At 34.1% G+C, this 21,631-nt stretch overlaps 1 protein-coding gene and 3 pseudogenes across 1 annotated transcript; 3 read left to right on the top strand and 1 right to left on the bottom strand.

Annotated features, from left to right (window-relative positions):
• Window positions 1-951: 951 nt before the first annotated feature.
• LOC120183332 (auxin-responsive protein SAUR72-like) lies at window positions 952-1,519 on the top strand. The gene has a single exon (XM_039188056.1). The coding sequence runs from the start codon at window positions 980-982 to the stop codon at window positions 1,517-1,519; it is 540 nt and encodes a 179-aa protein (XP_039043987.1). The 5' UTR covers window positions 952-979.
• Window positions 1,520-4,231: 2,712 nt separating this feature from the next.
• On the top strand, window positions 4,232-6,588 carry LOC120183331 (annotated as a pseudogene).
• Window positions 6,589-6,976: 388 nt separating this feature from the next.
• On the top strand, window positions 6,977-8,186 carry LOC120183330 (annotated as a pseudogene).
• Window positions 8,187-9,548: 1,362 nt separating this feature from the next.
• LOC120183365 lies at window positions 9,549-15,780 on the bottom strand (annotated as a pseudogene).
• Between the last annotated feature and the right edge of the window lie 5,851 nt (window positions 15,781-21,631).

The raw sequence follows: 21,631 nt of genomic DNA, 5'->3' as shown, positions 1-21,631 counted from the left end.
TAGTATTTTTATATGTGATTACTATAAATAATAGAGTAGCTAATTTGAAAGAATGTTCCAAAGCTATTCATTAACAAAACCTTTAATTTGATTAAAATAGTATGTTTTAACATAAAAAAAATTAAAGCTAAAGGCTTAAATTCATAAAATATTGAACCGTCCAAAAGTAAGAGAAAACTTAAGAGATGGGTTGAATTGGAGAAAGCATTTTGTTAAGTCTAACATGAAATGATTAGGGTAAAATACACAAATGATTCCTGTTTTGTTGAGTCCCTTAACTATTAAAAGTTACAAAGTAGTCCGTCGAATATAGAGTGTCGCTTTGTTAAGTCATTCCGGTAATTAAAAGTTACAAAATGGTCACTCGATTATTAATATGTTTCAAACTCATCATTTTCCGTTAAAAAACTATTTTCAGTCAAAGTTGGACGTTGATAAAATCGATATTACTGGCACCATCGTTACTTTTAAGCATTGGTTTGACGACATAATATTTCAAGTACTAGCTCGAAAATATATTGTATACAGAGTCTCGATCCACAAAATACAACTCAAACAATTATATGATTAGATTTTATGATATCTCAATGAGCAATTTAACGTTCAACTCAAAAACCATCATTTTAAGAAAAATGACGAGTTTGGAACATATTGATAGTCGAGTGATTATTTTGTAATTTTTAATAACCGAAAGACTCAACAAAACGACGCCTTATAGTTAGGAGATCATTTTGTAACTTTCCGTAATCAGGGGACTCAATTAAACATCACTCTATAATCGAGGATCATTTATATATTTTACTCAATATTTTTTATTCAAATAGTTTCCTACTTATATTTCATTATTTAAAAATGGTTGCTAAGCACCTTCCAATTCTATGGAGCGTTGGAGCTTGTTTATATTATATAAACAACCGAAGGCTTTCATCAAAAGTAGGTTGAACCGTTTTACTTTGGCAGCAAGTTCAAAGTGCGTTTAATGGATTCAAGTAGAAGAAAGTCCAACAAGATCAGAGAGGTGGTCAGGCTTCAACAGATCCTCAAGAAGTGGAAAAAGATAGCAAATGCATCCAACGACAACAACTCCGCCGCCAGCAGCGGCGGAAGTGGAAGTCGAACCATAAAGTTCCTGAAGAGGACGCTGTCGTTCACAGAGGTTTCGTCTTCGTCTTCGTCGTCGTCGTCGACGCCAAAGGGGTTCGTGGCGGTGATGGTGGGGGAAGAGAGGAAGCGGTTCGTGATACCGACGGAGTATCTGGGACACGAGGCGTTTAGGGTATTGCTAAGGAAAGCAGAAGAAGAGTTCGGGTTTCAACAGGAAGGGGTTTTGATCATCCCCTGTGAGGTTCCGGTGTTCGAGAAGATCCTGAGAATGGTGGAAATAAAAAAGGATGGCATGTTCTTGCATGACTTTGGGTTCACCACCCTTGATGCTTCTTCTTCTTCTTCTTCTTGCTGTGCTTCACCGGACGCCGCCGAGTTACCGACGCCGCCTCATTATCCCCAAATGTGTAGATGACCGGGATCATACTTCCAAATCCCAGTGCCTTCAACAACCAACAAAATTTTTAAGTGCTTTTTCTTTCTCTTTTTTGCAGAAAAAATATTATTAAAAATAAAAAATAACTTTTGAAATGCTATTGTCGTCTTATCTTATTTCATCTTATTATAATAGTTATTTTTTTTATCAAAATAGATAAAGTGTTATTTATATAAATTCTCTAAAGGTATATGTCGATTTTTTTGTCAAATTGGATATTATTGTTTATAAAAATAAATACTTTATAACATATATTTTAATTAAATAATTAATTATTTGATTTATTGAATTTTTTTATTTTATATTATTTTAATATTTAAATGTCAATATATATATATTGAAATAGTGCTTTAATATTAGTTATATTTTCATTAATATTATGCTTGTGGTATCTATGATACTATTTTTAAACACATTACCTATATTTAGCTCATATTATAAATTTAATTCAAAATATTTTATTCATATAATGTAAATAAGTAAATTTGATTCAATTTTTTTGATAGATTAGTTTTATTAAAAATAGAAATTATTCAGAATTATAATGAAGATTTACGAGTATAACCGTAAACGTAAACTAAAATATAATTAGGAAAATTTTCTATAACCATTAACACAAAAACTAACCACCTAGATCACACAAGGACCATAAAAAGAAAATGTTAAAAAATCTAACCAATGCTTGAATAAAATAAAGATACATATAAATATGTCTGTATCGGTAAACGAACCACAAAAGGGGATGAAACTACTAAAAGACCACTGACAAATCACAAATCAGAGTCAAACAACGTGAGAAAACTATCAACGAGCGCAAAACGTGTATCCAAATCAATTTGAGGTCCAAAGCAAGGAAGATCAACATGATAACAAATAAGTGATATCTTGATCAGTCATGACGATGTCAAATCCAATCTTGTGAAAAAATAAGAAACGGAAAAAATAAGGGCAAAAAACCGTAAGCTACCAAAAGGTAGAGAAAAACATGCCACAAAGACAGAGATAAATATGTCATAAAGGCAGAGAACATGTTACAAAGACATAATTATTCTTATTAAAAAACTATAAAAAAAAAATCGGCGGCGACAACTAACATCAAAATAGGTACCGCCGTCGGTTAAACAAAATTAAAGAAGAAAAAGATGGTTTGATCAATAAAATTGACACAAGTTGTAAAGAAGAAGAAGAAAAGGGAGAGAGATGAGGAGGAAGAAAGTGATTAGGTTTGTTACAATCCTTTAATTTTATTATTTTTGAAATTTGTAAATTTGATTCATTTTTTTATAGAAAGCCACTAGTTTTATTAAAAATAGAAAATATTCAGAATGACAATGAAGATTTACGAGCATAACCGTAAATGTAAACGAAATTATAATTAGGACATTTTTCTATAACCATTAACACAAAAACTAGTCACTAGATCATAAAAGGAAAATGTTAAAAACCTAACCAATGCTCGAATAAAATAAAGATACGAAAAAAATATGATTGTATCGGTAAACGAACCACAAAAGGGAATAAAACTATTAAAAGACCACCGACAAATCACAAATCAGAGTCAAGCGACGTGATAAAACATCTACTAGCGCAAAACGCATATCCAAACCAATCTGAGGGTCTAAAGCAGGGAAGATCAACACGACAACTAATAAACGTCATCTTAATCAGTCGTGGCGATGTCAAATCCAACCTGTGAAAAAAATATAAACGAAGAAAAAAATCGTAAGCTACCAAAAAGGCAGAAAAAAATTGTCACAAAGGCAAAGATAAACGTATATAATACAAAAAACATGTCACAAAGACATAATTATTTTTATTAAAAAACTAAAAAAGAAAAAGAAAAAAGATAACTGGCAAGCGACAACCAACATCAAAACCGATGCCGCTGTCGGTTAAACAAAATTAAAGAAGAAAAAGTTGGATTGATCAATAAAATTGTCACAATTTGTAAAGAAGAAAAAAAGAGAGAGGAGGAGGAAGAAAGTGGCTAGAGTTTTTTTTTTTAAATGGGAAGAAATTTTGATTCAATTTTAAATTTTATTTATTATACAAGAGTTCATTTTGCAAAGCTATGATAATGAATCTTCCCATAAGTTAATCAAATTTATTGGATAATAAATACATTAAAATTCGAAAAATTAAAATTATCTTGCTTTTCAATTCATCATAAGAGAAAAAAAACATTATTATGACACTTGTAAAAGATCTATCATCGAATCGAAAGAGGAATTTACAAGTATATAACAGTCAATTTGTTTAGAAACTTTACAAAGACGAGTATCATTATGTAGTTAAAACCAACACTTTGTTGGTTAAAATATTGAAAAGTTATGCAAAAGGCTGGAAGACATGAGTTGGTGTTTGAATAAGGCCTGCCATGAAGACCCTAGTCCCAGACCTAAATCCACATGATTCTTTGTGTGAAAAGAGCAATTTGTAAGTTTAACTCACCTGGAATTAACATGAATGACTCAGTAAAATAATAGTCGCTCACTCACTCACTACATTGTTGTTCAGTTTTGGGGTTTGCTATAACTAAAATTCAGTTCCTTGTGTAATAAGAAATATGATTAACTAAAATGTGAAAAAAAAATAGCATGCAAGAGCATTTGATTCTTTAGACTGCAGATTTATGTTGCAAGTGGTAAAAGTGGTGGGGTTCACCGAGCAACATTGTTCTCATTGTGCTGAATGCCTGTGGTGGCAAAGGTATTAAGCAAGGAGATCCATTGTGTTTCACAGTCTTTATGAATGTGTTTTAGATATGAGAGGAGAACATAAAATCACCCAAAATGCATCAGCTCACACATTTGGGCTTTACTGGTGGTCTTCCAAATCATTGATTTTGGGGTTGCTAAAATGTCTTAAAGAAGTTGATTGCAAAGCATTGGTGGAAAATATAATTGGCTAAGAACTTGGCTTGAAAAGTCGATGCTTACTTGTGGAAGTGGAGTTGCGTTTGTCATCCAAAACCAGAGGGGTTGGTTGGGTGTTAAAAAGTTTGGAATAAGCCTTTGAATGCTTCCACCAGTCCATGCAACGGGGACAAGGCAAACTCGATCGACGTCATCTGCTCCAGGGGTAAGATAGTTTGCAGTTAGAGAACATGGGCTTACAAGGTGATGTGAATGTTGAAATCCTTGAAGCATTGCCCACGTTACGCACTCTAAGCCTTATGAACAATGATTTTGAAGGTGCGATGTTTAACGTGAGGAAATTGGGTGCACTGAAGGCTTTGTATCTGTCGAATAATCGATTTACCGGGGAGATACCTGATGATGCGTTCGAAGGGATGAGATGGTTGAAGAAAGTGGTGTTGGCTAATAATGGTTTCGCCGGTAAAATACCATCATCGCTAACCATGCTGCCCAGGCTTTTGATGCTGAGACTGGAAAGGGAATCAATTTGGTGGCCGGATACCTGATTTTAAGCGGAGCCCAAAGGTGGCTAGCTTCGCAAACAATCGATTGGAAGGTCCCATCCCCGCAAGCTTAAGCCATTTGGGTGCAACCATGTTCTCAGGTACTACCAACCATTCATTTACGTTTACTCATCAATATCTCTGCTGCCATAAGCATTCCAAACTCTGGCATGCCATGTTCATAACCAACCATGAAAACTAAGTAGAATGGGATTTGAATTTCACGGCAATACTTGCCACATTTAATATGATGCAGGCAACAATAATTTATGTGGGAAACCATTACAAGAATTCAGGTGGAGCGGTCCAATGGAGAGTCACATTTCCACTTCCACCCGGGTCCAGGAAGACAAGGCACCAACACATGCTCTCACGCTAGCGCTAATTCTGACATGTATGGTACTACTACTGCTCATCGTCCCAGCACTTGTATTAATATATCTGTCTCGAAGGACCCAAAATCCTCAAACATCACAGGGGACAAATGCTGTCGAGTCAAAGAAAAAAAAGGCGGTGAGGAGTCTTGAGCACGGGAAACTCACTTTCTTGAAAGATAGTCCCAAAGGTTTGGTATGCAAGATTTGTTAAGAGCCTCGGCCGAGGTTCTTGGGAGCGGGAATTTTGCAGCTTCGTACAAGGTGGTGATGTACGATGGACCCATGGCGGTGAAGAGGCATAAGCAAATGAAAAATGAGGGGAAGCAAGTTTTTTATGAGCACATGAGGAGATTAGGGAGGTTGAATCATCAAAACTTGTTGCCCCTTGCCGTATATCACTACATGAAAGATGAAAAATTATTGGCTTCTAACTACATGCAAAATGGCAGCTTGGCTACTCACCTTCATGGTAATTTTTTTCAATGCCTCTTAAAAATAACACTTCCAACTCATCATACTCATACAAATTTATTCTGGTATAAAGAGAGTAAAACTTACTTTGAATATAGTAAAGGGACCAGAACCATAATTTGACCAAAAAGTTTTCAGCTGCTAACTCTGCTTCGTTTTGTCCAGGCAACGATAAACCTAGTCTTGATTGGGAAAGTCAATTGAAGATCATAAAAGGCGTGGCGAGGGGGTTGAGTTACCTATACAAAGAGCTCCCGACCCTAATGCTACCCCATGGCAATTTGAAATCATCCAACGTGCTTCTCGACGACGCCTTTAACCCATTGTTATGTGATTACGGATTAGCACCGATGGTCAACCAAGAGCAAGTCCATTTGGTTATGGCTGCTTACAAATCACCCGAGTTTGCTCTTAAAGGTCGCATCAGCAAGAAAACCGATGTGTGGTGCTTTGGGATATTGATACTGGAGCTCGTGACGGGTAAGTTCCCAGAGAACTACCTAAACCCTAATTACGATGCTCAAACGAGTCTAGTCACTTGGGTCGCTGACATGGTTATGGAGAAGAAGATGGACCAAGTGTTTGATAAAGGGATGAAGCTGGGAACCAGGGACAAAAGGATTGGAACGATGAACCTTTTGAAGATCGGATTGAGTTGTTGTGAAGAGTATCTGAGGGTTAGACCCCAGTTAAAGCAGGTGATGCAAGAGATTGAACAACTGGATGATCAGAATCACTTTCCTTCATCCGTATGTGAAATGGATTTGGAAATGTCATAATTGTCTCCATAAATCATGATTTAATGGTACAAGCAAATTTTCAAATTTACTTTAAAATCTCGACAATTTATTTCAGATTTGTTTTGACTTATCGATTTGAGATTAAAATTACACGTGTGATGATTATTTTTGTTAATGTTGACCTAAAAAATAGTCAAACATTCCTAAATTCAAGAAGACACAATAAAGTGGTATACAAGAAAAAGTTTCTTTTGATGTAAAATAATTTTTTAATAAAATTAACTCTTAATTAATTTAGGAGATTATGTATTAGATTCATTAAGAAAATGTTAAGGAGTTTAAATTCTAATTTTTTTACATTGATAGGATTTTAAAATACTGAATTTGAATTACTCGATTAAAAAAATAAATATATTATACTTAACCTAGTCTAGAACTCGGAATTTGTGAATCTTTCAAATTTGTACACAAAAGTTTACTTTACTGAAATATTTAAGTTAGGCAATGGAGCTGAATCGATACAAGTACAAAGAAGAAGAAAGACCGGAAGAGGCAAGACAAGCTGAGGAAGCAGCAATGTCGGCGGTAGAAGCAGAGAGGGCAAAGTGCATGGCCGCCGTTGAAGCAGCCAAAGCGGCAGAGAGACTTGCGGTATCACAAAAATCACCCAGTTTAGAAGGGGAGACTCTAAGAGAAGCAACGGATATGAAGAAAATGCTTGAGGCTTTATCCAATATCGAAGATATACAATAGACGAAATTGAACAAGAGACCCAGAACTTTGCTCCATCTCGAAAGATCGGAGAAGGGGGTTATGGACCTGGTTACAAGTGTTATCTTGATCATACGCAGGTTGCAGTCCAGATGCTGGTCAAGGGAGATTACAGTTTCTGCAAGAGGTAAGCAGCAACTAATATGTTGTTTATATGCTACAACGTTTGTCACCATGCATACAATCTGAAACATTTTTCAGCAACATGTTGATGTTTGATTTGTTGCGCAAGCTCGAAGTAATGAGCTGTATAGGCCATCCGAACATGGTGCTTCTTCTAGGTGCCTGTCCTGAGTATGGCATTCTAGTCTACGAATACATGAGCAATGGAAGCTCAGAAGATTGCATTTTTCGGAAAGGGAATAATACTCCGGCACTGTCTTGGGAAATCTGATTCCGAATAGCCACAGTTATTGCCACAGGCCTGCTTTTTCTCCATCAGACAAAGCCGGAGTCGATGGTGCATCGCGACCTATAGCCCACCAACATATTGCTAGATCACAACTACGTTAGCAAGATTGGCGATGTGGGATTAGCAAGGCTTGTGCCTGCTGTTGCTGAGAACAAGAGACAAGTACACATAACTTCAGAAGTGGGTACGTTCTGCTACATAGATCCGGAATATCAGCAAACGGGTGTGGTGGGGTTGAAATCGGACATATGTTCATTAGGGATATTGCTTCTTCAACTTACAACGGCCAAGCAATCAATGGGACTGGCACATTTTTAACAGATTGCAGTCAGCTCATGGTGGATTGGCAGGAAGAAGAAACGTTGGCATTGGCAAAGATGCTCTTCGATGTGCCCAACTTAGGCGTAAAGACAGATAGGATCTTGGGAAACAAATCTTATCATTGCTTTCTTAAACTCACCCGTATGGCTGACCAGAGGAGAAAATTTTCTTCTTTGCAGGCACTCCAGCACACTTCCCATATCCATCTATTTTCTCCCTTTCCCCCCACCCGCCAAATATTCTGTTTTGTTCTATTCCACTCACGTATTCATATGATCCATCTCTTCTCTTTCTCTTCTTACACAGTGAATGCGGTTGCAAATTCTGGCAGCCCAAGTAGCCAAGATTAAAGAAGAAGATGATAGGGTTAAAATGCAGTCGGAACATAAAAAAAATACTAGCTATTTCCCCCCTTTTTTTTAAGTGTTACTGTTTTTTAATTAATCATTGATATTCGATTTATTGACTTACTAATTCATATCAGATTTTATAAAGATTCATTATGAGAGCTACCATCCTAACGTAATTATTTTATTTAAAAACACTAAAGTTTAAACTATTAACTTTATTTAAAGAATCTAATGTCTCTATCTACTAAATTAACTCTGACTACTAAACTAACTTGTCGTCGAAACAAAGCTGGTTTCTGCCTGCGTAAGTTTTAGGGTTTTTTTTAATTATTTTATGAAAAATCGATTTAAATATGTTGGTAATTGTGCATATAACACCGATGTAATTTGACTGCATAATTTTGTTAATTTCTCTGTTCTTATGTTTCAATAAAAATATTATTTTGATGCCTGCACGATCCATATAAGGACACGACTTCAAAATTCTTCCTACATTTATTTAAAAAAAAGGTTATAATATACTATTATAATAAAATTATTTAAATGAATAATTCAAAATTCATCAATTACTTATTTTAATGAAATTTGCAATCGCAAAGTCATTTCAATGAAGAGAAAAGAGTATCCAGTTTTGATAAGAGATGACAACAGATTAAGCGAATTTGGACTTCTAAGCAATTATACGGTCCTAAATCCTTGATTTTAGGTTGATTTTCTTATGTACCAAAACTGGTAAGTTTCGGGTTTTCAGACCAATAAAAAGGTATATGAATGGGATGCATTATTTACTTCTCCATGCACGAATTGTACATTGCAAAAGACTCATAATAAACCAACAAATTTAAAACTTGGATTCATGGAAAAAGAACAGTTGTATGATGATGAAAAACACCGCAACAAAGAATTGTTGGCAACTGAAATTCCAATAGTCCTTTACTTCTGTAGTTCGAACTCTTTTAATTTTCTTCAAGTATCCGTATCTGATGACCTTACCAGGAGCACAAAACATGAGTTACTAGAATACTAACCTTTAAGCGTTTTTCCCCCTCGTATATTTGAAGAATCTTTAAAGAGTCGTATCCTTCGTACACATCGGGAACAGATCAAATGAAGAATATCAAGAGGGAAACGGAAAGAAAGGCAAAGACTCTACAACACCAATTGAAGTATTCTTTTATTAGACCTGACTGCCTGCAAGGATGGGGAACTTTACAAAAGGAAGATATCAGCCATTATGCAAAGCAATTGCTAGAACCCAAAGAAAAGACGAAAGGGAAAGAAACTAGTGACTACGGTTAAAGAAACGAAGAAAGAGAAAACTTATGATTACGGGCAAATATTACACATGAAGCAAACCAGCCCCATAAAACTTGACAGACCTTGTTCCAACTACGAATGCACTCCAAATGAATTTCACCAAATGAGAGATGTAGCATCTCACAAAATAAAAATGATAAACAAAAGGCGAAAAAGGAAGTTTGTGTCACATACAGTTAAGCAAGGCTGCCTGGAATGCTTATTCCTTACTTGCTTGGGCAGAAGGCAGAAGGGACGGCTGCCGTGACAGCATCTTCAAGTTTAACACTTGCAACTTTCAAACCATCAGAAGCAGAACTTGTTCTCTCAATAGCAGAGCCATCTTTATTACCATCATCCAAGCAGACAACTTGAGCAAAGCTCTTTGACATCTGTTTTATAAAGTCGTCGGATAATGCAACGGTATTTCTATGCTCAGTTTCTCCAACAACCCCAGCAGACACAAGGCTAGCTTGTTGTCTGGTCTTACGCTCCTGCATGGCTTTCTGCCTCTCCTCATAGAAGTCGAAATCATCCAGGATTGATGTATCAGTTTCATAACTTTTAAAGATGTTCAACATCTCAATTCCTTGCTCCAATTTCACCTGCAAAATTATTGTTCAACACAAAAACAAAATAAATATTACTATAAATAAGAACTATCCAATTAGTAAAACCATTTAAATCCTCAAAACTAAGAAGGCTAAAAACAAAAAGCACCTCAACCTTACCAATTTTTATAGTTATTCCCCTGAATTTTTATTAAAATCAAGCCTTTAACCTTTAATTTGTACCTTTGGGGGGGAAATCCAACTAGCTTTGACTATAAGGTAAGTCAACCATGCATTGGGACTAGGGGCTTTATTAAGGTACAATAAAATATAAGCATAGGGGTTTACCAAGAAAAAGTGAGAAGGTTCAAGGTTAATTTGGTTTTTTAGGGTTAGCCCTAAATAGAGTTACCCATGAATATTTAGCTGTCTTAACTAAAAGCAGTTCACCAATTTGAAAACCAGAACACTTTGAAATGAATGGTCATTTTTAATATATGATCATCTAAATATGTACCTCTTGAGTATCTCTACTGTTGGTTACAGGCTTATTATCATTATTTTCCAGTATAATGTGACGGAACTGACTGTTGGGAACATCTTTGATAAAATGCCATTTAACAGGGAACTGCCCACTCCATTTATCTCGCTGCCAGTAATCCACACTCTTATCAAAATCAACAGGTCCAACCATTTCAGCGACACCACAGAACTGAGCACTAGCATTCACCTGCAAAAGTTGTGACATACAAAATCCATGGAGATGAATGGGGTGAAAAGGAACATACCATTCCTAAGAACAAAAAGAAATAAAGCATATGAACAAATGCAACCACAAAATAAATGGGTTAAATGGCTGGATTCAAAGAAAATGACACCTTAAAACTATAGACCTGACACTACATGTATACATGTCATGTTCCTGTGTTTCACCATGTCATTAACATGTTTTAGTTATTTTATATTTATACAAATTTTGATACACTTGCTTAGATCTTGAGATATTCATGTACTCATTCTATGTTCGTGTTCTCTTACATGTCGCATTTTTGTTATTTATTCCCATGTCGTGTTTGTGCCGTGCAATCGTGTCTTGTCCAATACTGCTAGGTCTACTTAGAGCTTGATATGTTAAATAGCATATATTAAACTGGCATAAATCAAGTAAATAGAAAATTTGTCTAAAACTTATTTACCGAAAAGAAGAGAAACACCGGGCAAGGGTCCTGGTTCTCCTTGGCCTCACGATAAGCAGCATCCAATTTTTTGTTCCCATTAAGAGTGCTAGCCCAGACACCATATTTGATACTCTTGTGAACATTGTCTTCACTATATGACTTGATTATAAAGAACTTGGCATTCTTGTAATCAGCTGAGAAATCTGGCCTGTTGTATGAATCATCATGGATCTTGGATGGAGGTTTGTTGTTTTTATTATCATCAATGGAAGAACTATGTTCAGTTGTAATTTGATTCTTAGGTTTTGAGGCCCTAGGTCCTCGGTTTTGCTCGCTAAGGATATCAAGAGCACCATTACAACCACATAGAGGAACACCACTGCCCCTTCCACGCCGTCTGTCACTATCAAGTGATAGCCAGCCCCTGTTGCTAGCACCCGGACTAGGAAATGACCCACTTCCAAAACGAGGGTCGTGGTTGAGATCACTTTGCAAGTAGCCTCTGTTATAGGAGTTTACACCGGATCCCAATTGATAAAATAACCTTTGTTGCTGATATGCCTGACCAAGAAAAAAATCAAAATTAAGACAGTATACTAATTTAAAATGTATCAAATTCAGATACTAGCTTCACCAAATATATTGATATTACAATGAATGTAGTACCACTGCACAGACCTTATTCCTATATAAATTTAACAGCTAATGAAAGATATTAAATGGGAATAGATAACCATGAATATCTATTATGGAAACTAAGATGGCGTTTGGTTCGCTGGAATGTTTATGAGGGAATTGGAATCTGTGAAGGAATTGGAATCTGAAACTTATTTAGTTGGCAGGAAATTGAACTGGAATCCAATTTAATATTCTGTTTGGTTTGCATACATGTAAGATGAATTTGATTTCAGTAATGTAAAATGACAGAATTACTCTTCTTATTTTTTTGCTTAATTTTAATTTTTTTTATAACTTACATGTAGCAATATATTATTAAAATTTAAAAAATATTAAATTTTCATTTTATTGATTATTCATTTCAATAAATTATAAAAATCATACTAATAAACATCATAAGTTAAAATCATCCCAATTAGGGATTGCCATGGGTCGGGTTTTTGGTCCACCCGACCCGACCCCAGAACAAGGGAACCTCCCCCCGAGACCCAACCCGACCCGACCAAAATAAAGTTTCACCCAACCCGAATATATGAATTAGAAACTCGACCCGACCCGACCAGAAATAATAAAAATATTATTTTTATTCAATAAAAACATTGACTTAATTGAAAAAAAATTATATATAGAGGGGTATAATTGTAATTATTCCTAAATATATAAGATAAAATTATATATTTTTTCGGGTCGGGTCGGATATTTTTCACCCTAAACCCAAACCATAACCGAATATCACACTTAAAAAAACCCGACCCGAATATTAAACTTAAAAAAACCCGACCCAAACCCGAAATTTTAAAAAAAAATCCGACCCGAATACCAAAAGATTGATGAGAGTAGTATGGTCAAATTTCACATTCACTCCTCCAAAGGATTTCAATTCCATTATGTTATGGATAGAATTTACTTTCCCTCCCTTGATGGAATTGGATTCCAATTCCCCCTTTGAAAACTTGAACCAAACATGGAAAAATGGTAGAATTGGATTCCAATTCCCCCTAATTCCAAGGGATTCCAACGAACCAAACGCCACCTAAGAATGTTAAAAGAAATATAAATTTGGAAACCTTCCAAACTCAAAACATGAAGCTTAGTTATAAAAGAAAGATAAATGATATATAATAAAATCTCCAAAATTCAAAATACCAGTGGAACATTCTGCCCAATTGGTCCAAATGACTGGGGAGATACTGCCTGTGATATGGGAGCCAAAGATCTCTGTCGGTCAGAAGGCTTGGACCAATCTGACCAAAGTCCTTCAGACCTCAATCCATCAAAACCTTGATGTGAATCACTAAATCCTAGTGTACCAGGATTTCCGGGGAAACCGCCTCTACCAAAAGATCCCAATGGAGTGCTATAACCGGACCTTGGTCCAAAAAGCATGTTATCACCTTGTTGGTCAACACTAACTAAGGTGGTTAGCTCCGGTTGTGAAATTGTAGTAGGTGAACTCATATAAGGCATACTTGGAGGAACTAACTGCTGATAATATGGTGGCCCTGAGAATGGAAATTGCTGTGCAGAGTACAACTGTGCATCACACCGACAGAAGGCAAAGGGGTAGTAACTGGGGAATATGGTCCATATGGCATTTGCGGATTGTAGCCATATCCAGAGTGGAAGACAAGTGATGGATTGTCATTGTAGATGCCCTAATTAATATAAAAATGTCACAACAAAAGATATAAAGCTTAATCATTGAAAGAAAGTTTACATTAATGGAAGGAGAGGTTCTCACCATAGATCCAAGTTCTAGTCCATCATCATTTACATAAGGTGGATATTCAGCCCATTCACCAGCAGTATTGTTGTAGCCTGCTGTTCAATTAGGAAGAAGTCCCTCAGGTTAATTTCTACTTCAAATATCTAGTAATGATAAACTGAGAGAGAAACAAAATGTATTAGAAAATCAAAAGGTTTCTGCTACTCCTTGCACAAATAAATTACTCTTTTCCACATTTTTTCAAAATACAGAAAGTACTAAAAAAGTAACATGCACTATCACCTATACTATTACTAATATAAACAGGATATGTACAACATAGAATAAAGAAACGGATTGAGCATCTTAAAATGTTTACATTTACAACTATGACTAGTTTCAGCTCTCAAATTAACAACCTATATCTTTCTAACATAAATCCAAAAGAGGAAGACAAACTGAAATATGGGTTTCCTATTTCAAGTAGTAAACCCAATTAAGAACAAAACCAGAAAAAAAAAAGTTTGGTTTATGGTAGCTGAGGAATTCTTTTTTTCACATATATCATACAGTATATACTATTTCATATAAATTCCTTGCCCAAACTAGGTTTACATGGATCAGTGAATGATATATCAAGGAGCTACCACAATAATAGCTACTATGCATTGAAAGATAAAAAGAGTACTCTTTTTACCAATCTCCAATGCACAAGGAAATTAGATTTTCAACTGGAAGCAGTACATAGAAGACTCAGCCAGACTGGCCCAGCTTTAAAATATTTAAAATAGACCCCAGAAGACAGAAGATTAACCTCTGTAATAGAAAGACTGTGCCTGAGGGGCATATATTGTTGGTGTGTAGACGTTATGATCTCCAACTGAACTGAAAGATCCAGATTGACCAGTGCTATCCCTCGGATGACCTACTGGGGCAGTATCATGGGAGGAATTATGAGAAACCGTCGCCTCATTTTTTGTTGAAAGCGGCTGTGTAAGAGAATGATAAATTAAGGTCATTAGTAAGAATGTTCTTCTTCAAATGATCAAACAGAAATAAATAGGTTAAAGAAGCAATGCCATTAATTCAGAATTACCTGCTCCTCCATGTTTTCAGGATCAGCATGTAGCTCTTCTGCATCCACGATCAGTATGCTCAGTGACAAATTAGTCTTAGAAACACAGGCACTATAATTATTGACCAACCAAAGCTAAATTCGAGGATAGGTAGTCTTGAAGCTAAGCATGTGCCATCAAAATCCTCAAATCATCTAGCATCTACATCATGTTCAAGCTCGAAAGAAACTGATAGCATACAAGGAAATAAGTGAAAGGGATTTCCGGAATCAGCCTAAGATTTTCTGCAATTTGTTTGATGTTAAATATAGTTCAAGGAAGTTCACGTTGACACCAATGTCAACGTAGTTTTTTTTTTTCTCAATTTCGATTCACCTTCTTTTTCTAACTCGTAATCAATTGTTTAATTCCAAGTTTTTAAAGGGAAGAAAAATTGAATACAACAAAAGCAGAGCATAATTTATCAATAATTCCTTCCAACTAACAAGACCCAGATCCTAGATCTTAATAAAAAGATCAAATTCCATATAGATCAAATCAAACCAAACACAGCAAATCAAACAAAGATCCACAAAGTTGAAACACAGTAAATAAGTAAAAGAAATTGACCCATTAAATTCCAAATGACTTGGTACAAAAAAAAAACCCAATGAAATCAAAAGAGCCGGAGAAAAAAAAGGGAAAAGGAAGCCAGAAATAACAAACGATCAACAAGAAAGAGAAAGAGATAAAATACCAGGGGTACGATTTGACGTTGCCGCCATGAATCTCTGTAAAACAAACAAAAAGTAAAAAAGAAGATTGCCTTGAGAATCTAAACCTAACCTACGGATGCAGGCAGAATCTTTCTATTTCTATTTCTTTCTATTTCTATGTCATATCTTCGCATATTAGCATCACCCATACTCCATTGAATTACTTACTATTAATTAACTAATTTATTAATATCATATATTTCATCCCAAATCGAAGTGGATTTCATTCTAAATTATAAATACTAACCGTAAAAATATAATTTATTAAATATTTTATTAAAAATAGAAAATTGTTCAATTTCATTGTATTATTTCGAAAGATAAAATACATAATTCATCACTTTCATTTAAATTTTATACATCAATTCTTATTAAATTTAAAAATATAATATTCAATCACTTTTAACTATATTTAATTAAGACATGATTATTATCATGAAATCAGTCTGATTGCTTAATTGTGTATGAAAAATAATTAGTAATTTTAAGCAACAGAACTCATCTGCGTTATTTGCCACATTAAATGTACGTAAAACAAACCGTATAAACCCAAAATCTTGGATCGCAATGAATGAAGGATGTTTTCCATGAATTCAGCCTCTTCCAGCATTGTCATATGCCTGAGCCTGCAACCAACATCAGCTAGCTTTATGATGTTTAATTGATCCCACCCTCTTCTAAAATTGCAGTCTTGCCTTAAAAAATACTGCCTTATCAATCAATGTTTTAAAAAATATTATTTAATAAAATTCTCTACAAAAAGATGGAGATAGTGGTTCGTGAAGGGTTGGTGCGATCAACAAGCCGTTTCAGGTTTATGTTGCGTGAAGGGTGATTCACGTGAATATAGCAGATGTGGTGGGGTGTGTGGAAAATAAGTAGAAAGTAGGAAGCTTTTGATGTTTTAGTGACCAGTTTGTAATTGTTGAAACTGTAGTGAAAAAAATTACTTAAACATTAATGCTTATTTGTGTAATTTACATTTTTTAATTTTATGTATTTATTGTGTCACATTAATATTAAATGTTAATCGTAGTTAATCATTATTGATCACATTTTAATTAAATAAAAACTAAAATGATCAAATGTTATATTTTTTAATTTAGTTAGAAAAAATATACAAAACTCAAACAAAATCGATTAATCTTATAGTTTATTTTATTTTAAAAAACCATATATAAATTTTGCTGTGTAATTGACGAAAAACTGAGCTTTGAAAATAATAAATATAAAATTAATTTTTTTATTCTTCGAAGTACAATAAATATTTGTTGTTTGTAGGTGAATGGTGCACCGAGATGATTAACAGAGTCATGTAGGTTAAGGCTCTGTTGACACTTTCTTTTCTCTTTTTTTAGTTCTAAATATTTTTTTAATGATTATGATGTTATATATCCCACTCTTGATTATAATGTAGGTTAATGTATTTAGAGAATTGTATTATTTTATCTTATGGAATGAGTAATATTCCCTTTTATGTTTATTTTTATTATGTTATTTTATCTTTACGATGATCATATATTTATCTTTAATTTTATAATAATTATAGTTATATGATCCATTTTTAGGACCTTAGAAGATAAATTTAATTTTTAATCAATATAATAAATTATATGTTAATATAATGATTAAAATATAATGATATTAATAATTTGGGGATTGAATTGAACCTTTCGAGATAATGTTTAATTTTTACAACACCATCTTTTCATGGCTTAAATAGAAACCTCCCCTTGTTTTTTACAATGGCCAAAATAGAATCACTTTAGTTTTTTTTCAAGACAAAACCATAATCTCCCCTTTTACAAGGTGAGCGTTACAAAATTGAGCTCACAAAGAATGAATGAAAAATATATACAATAAAACTCAGTACTATACACAAGAGAAAATAAAAAATAAAGATTGAAGACTATTTTCGCATGATTTGTTAGCTTAAATATGTGTAATTATCCTATTGAAGTGTTCTTGAGGTCCTTGTACGATGAAAAATTAATTTGTAGTCGTTTATAGTCGTTGGAGATGAATTATAGCCTTTTCGAGATCTTTTCTCACGCATTAAAACCATTTGGGAAGTAAAGTTTAAAACTTTATGTTGAGTTAATCGATCGATGGAATCGGCCAAGAGGGGGTGAATTGGCAATTAAATTTCGGTGAAAGCTTTTTTTGCAGAAAATTGAAAAGATTTGCACAACGATTAACCAAAGTCTACGTCCACTACCTTAGTTATCACACTAAGGATTTTCCAACAAATTCACTAATTTGTTCTTTCTTTTGAGGCCAAAGAGATAACCTTACAACTCCCTCAAGAATATACCACAATTCTTTAGAACACTCTTTCTCAAAGAGAATATTACAAATTTGCAAACTTAATGAAAAACCTCACAAGGCAAATGTGTTTGCACAATTCTAGAACAAAGAAAAGAACACTCAAGAATAAATACAATTGAGTACAAGTAGTGTTCTTGAAAGCAAAATGAATATTGAATGAAAAATAGGCTTGAAATGCTCAAACTTGAGGTTTGATGCTTTCTCTTTGATTCTCTCTTAATTCTTGATTCTTGTTGTTTCTTGTTTTTGATCAATGGCTTCTAAGCTTGTTTAAATACTCCTTCAATTGATTCTGAACGTTGGGGATGATTAGTGGAGTCAATAGAGTTGTTTAAGTGTGAAAACAATTAATAAAACAATTGGGAGCGTCTGGTGCATCGATGCATAAGGCGAGTGCATCGCTACACTATGTGTAAAATTCAAATATTTCGACCGTTGGACCCTTAGTGCATCGGTGCACTAAGAGTGCATCGATGCATAAAGTGCATTCGATGTTTCAAACAAGCCCGAGTGCATCAAATGCATTTGATGTTTTCATAAAAACCTGAGTGCATCGATGCATGGTATGTGCATCGATGCATATAATGCATTCGATATTCATTTTATTTAATGGTGCATCGATGCATGGATTGGTGCATCGGTACACTCTTTTGAAAAATTGATTTTAGGCTCGTTTTTTGTTCGAAATACTTTGTGAAAATTGTTTCAAAAATATTTTAAGATTAAAACAAATTTTACACTTTAGTGAGGATTGAAATTGATCTTTGAAACACTTGGAGTAATATTTTGATATTCGATTAATTAAATCGAATATACTTAGAAAATCATTTATAAAATCTTAAAAATCATTTATACTTAATTTGTTATATCGAAACATCAAAATGTTTTCAACAATCTCCCCCTTTTTGATATAACAAAACATTTGAGTAATTTTAAGATTTTCTTTGAAAATAATTTTTGTAAACAATTTTGAAAATTTATTTACTCCCCCTTACTATATTCTCCCCCTTTTTGTTAAATCAAAAAGACTCTAAAAACATTTTTAAACAAGATTTTAAAATAAAATAAGCCAATTGTTCTTTATAAAATTAAAATTAAAATTAAATTAAGCTTAAGCTTAAGCTGCTAAGATCAGAAACAAAAGAGAGATTAGCCATTAGTTTTCATAATCAATATTCATAAACATGTAATGGATAATTGGTCATATATGTCTAATGATGCAAAAATAAGTATTGATATCCAAAAGAAAATTCAAACCAAACATATATATATTAAGATCTAATATCCAAAGCAACCAAAGTATAAATCCAAACAAATTCAAACATCCAACAATCAAAGTAAAACAATCCCAAAAGCATTCAAAATGTTTTAACAATTAAAGTTCTAAGTAGATCCAAAACAAAAACAAAGCAAGGTCTACTCGTCCATAGAAGGATCGGGAGGGGAGGAAATCGTGCTTGCATCTCAAGAGTAAGAGCATCCATACGTGCAAGCATCTCCTTTGAAACTCCATTTGTTGAGCTTCCAAAATGTCTAAGCGATGATTCACCACTTCGTTGTTTGCAGTTAAATGGGATTCGATGGAAGCAAATCGTAGATCAAATGTCTCCAAAAACGAACGAAAATATGGAGGCACTTGATCCTCTTGTTGTGCCGACGCATTGTCGGGATCGTCAATATCTTGAAATAGCCCTTGAAGCTCGGGATCATCGTCTGCAGCCGTTGTAGGATGAGGTTGAGTACTAGAGGAGCTAGACGCAGGAGGTGCTCGTGAAGAACTCGCTCCCAAAGTTTGCTTAGAGGGTTGATAAACCCATTGACCAGTTTCCTCATCCTGTTTCCAATCAACTTTCTTCAAGAAGGTGAGATTATTTGGTTTTGAAGAGGAATGGGATTGTCAAGAGAGACGTTAAGACCGAGCTTGATAAAAAGATTACTAAGTAGACACCATAAACTAAAGTTTCGACATGTTTAGAAGGGACAACATTTATGGTATATACTAGTTCACTGAAAATGATATGTGGCAAATTTATCTTTCTATTATGATGGATACAATACATCCACCATAAATCCCTGACACGAAGAGTGCAGTACCTACCTCCGGATGGTCTAAACCACCAAGAGATCATTAAATGTAGAAAACGATTGTGATGTGTACGTAAGGTACTAACACTTGCATTAGGAATATAGGGATATGCCACAGTTTCTTTTTCATTGTATAGACTATTGTCATCTAGACCAAATTGCCTAGCGATAAACTCGAGTCAATATGAATATATTGTCCTAAAAGGTAGGATCTAATTCCTATCGTCCCATATTGAGTCTCGTTTTGAATACATACCACATTAGAGTAGAAAATGCGGACTAATTGATGATAGACAATTGGTTTAAGGTGAAATAATTTATCAAACTTTCAGGACTTGAGAGTCGGTAGGTATTGAAAGTTGATATCTACCATGGCTTGAACAGAGGAAATACGTTCTTCCTGGATTTTGTAAGATTGGAAGGAGTTCATATACCTATGGTAGAGTTCATCCCTATGACGCTCAGGCATATTAAAACAGGAACTTATAATGTTTTGGTCATTCGGGTTTGGATTTTGAGGTTGAGGAGGAATAGGATTAGGGGGTCGGTTAGAACGACTCGAAGAGGACCTAGGGCGTTTTGGGTTTGACATGATTTAGGAAACATAATTAGAAATGTAACCTGCAATTTTGAAACACATGTATGCAAAATAATCAATCCCAAAACTTAATTGAGTGCGCAATAATTCAAGATTCTCTAAACGAATCCTAATGATTTTGAAAACTATTTGAAAATAATATTAGAAATATCATAATACATATAGTTTTCATTAAAACAATACAATTAAATCAAAAACAATAATTTTTGAAAATATCATTTTCTATTATTATTTCGAAAATTCAAAGACAATGTTGAAAAATTGGTTGTTTTTGACAAAATTGATTGTAAAATATAGTTTAGAATCATAATATAATCAATGCCCGATATAATGTTCATCCTAGAACTAATCAAAACTAGTTCTAAGTTCAAAAATCAATAAAACAGAGGTTTTGAAATATTACCTTGAAAATTTCGGATTGAGAGGAATGTGATGTTGTTTTGCACAATTTGATGATAAAAGCAGGATTGGGAGATGAAGAACGATTGAAATCTATCAAAATTACGTTGATTTAAAGCGAAAGTAGAGATTAGAGAGAAAGAGGGACGAACGACGCAATGGAGTGTTTTGAAGAGTTTTGAAGAAAATAAAGAAAAATCAGGGTTTTTATCCAAAAACCCGACGGATGCATCGATGCACCTTCATGGTGTATCGATGCACTGTTCAGTGAATCGATGCATTAAGCATAAAAATGTCAAAATCCGTTTTAAACATTCAAAATGCTAAATTAATAAGCTTAGTGGTATTTGGAACTCATATATTGAAAATTAATCATGTTCAATCAATCAATTTAATTCTTAAACTACATTTGAACATAAAATTAATTTTCACTAAGATCATAAACTCCCTAACTAATAGCAAAGAATGCAATAAAAAATTATTATTATTATAAGCATTTTTCATTTAATTTTAAAAATGCTAAAATTAATTTAAAATTAAGTGAAGAAAGGTCAGTTAAACCTAATTATCTTCTAAGTG

The sequence above is a fragment of the Hibiscus syriacus genome, unplaced genomic scaffold (genome assembly GCF_006381635.1).
Source record: "Hibiscus syriacus cultivar Baekdansim isolate YM2019G1 unplaced genomic scaffold, ASM638163v2 tig00112758_pilon, whole genome shotgun sequence".
Taxonomy (NCBI): domain Eukaryota; kingdom Viridiplantae; phylum Streptophyta; class Magnoliopsida; order Malvales; family Malvaceae; genus Hibiscus; species Hibiscus syriacus.
Note: the sequence above shows the minus strand (reverse complement) of the source record. Positions and strands in the feature narration are given on the sequence as shown.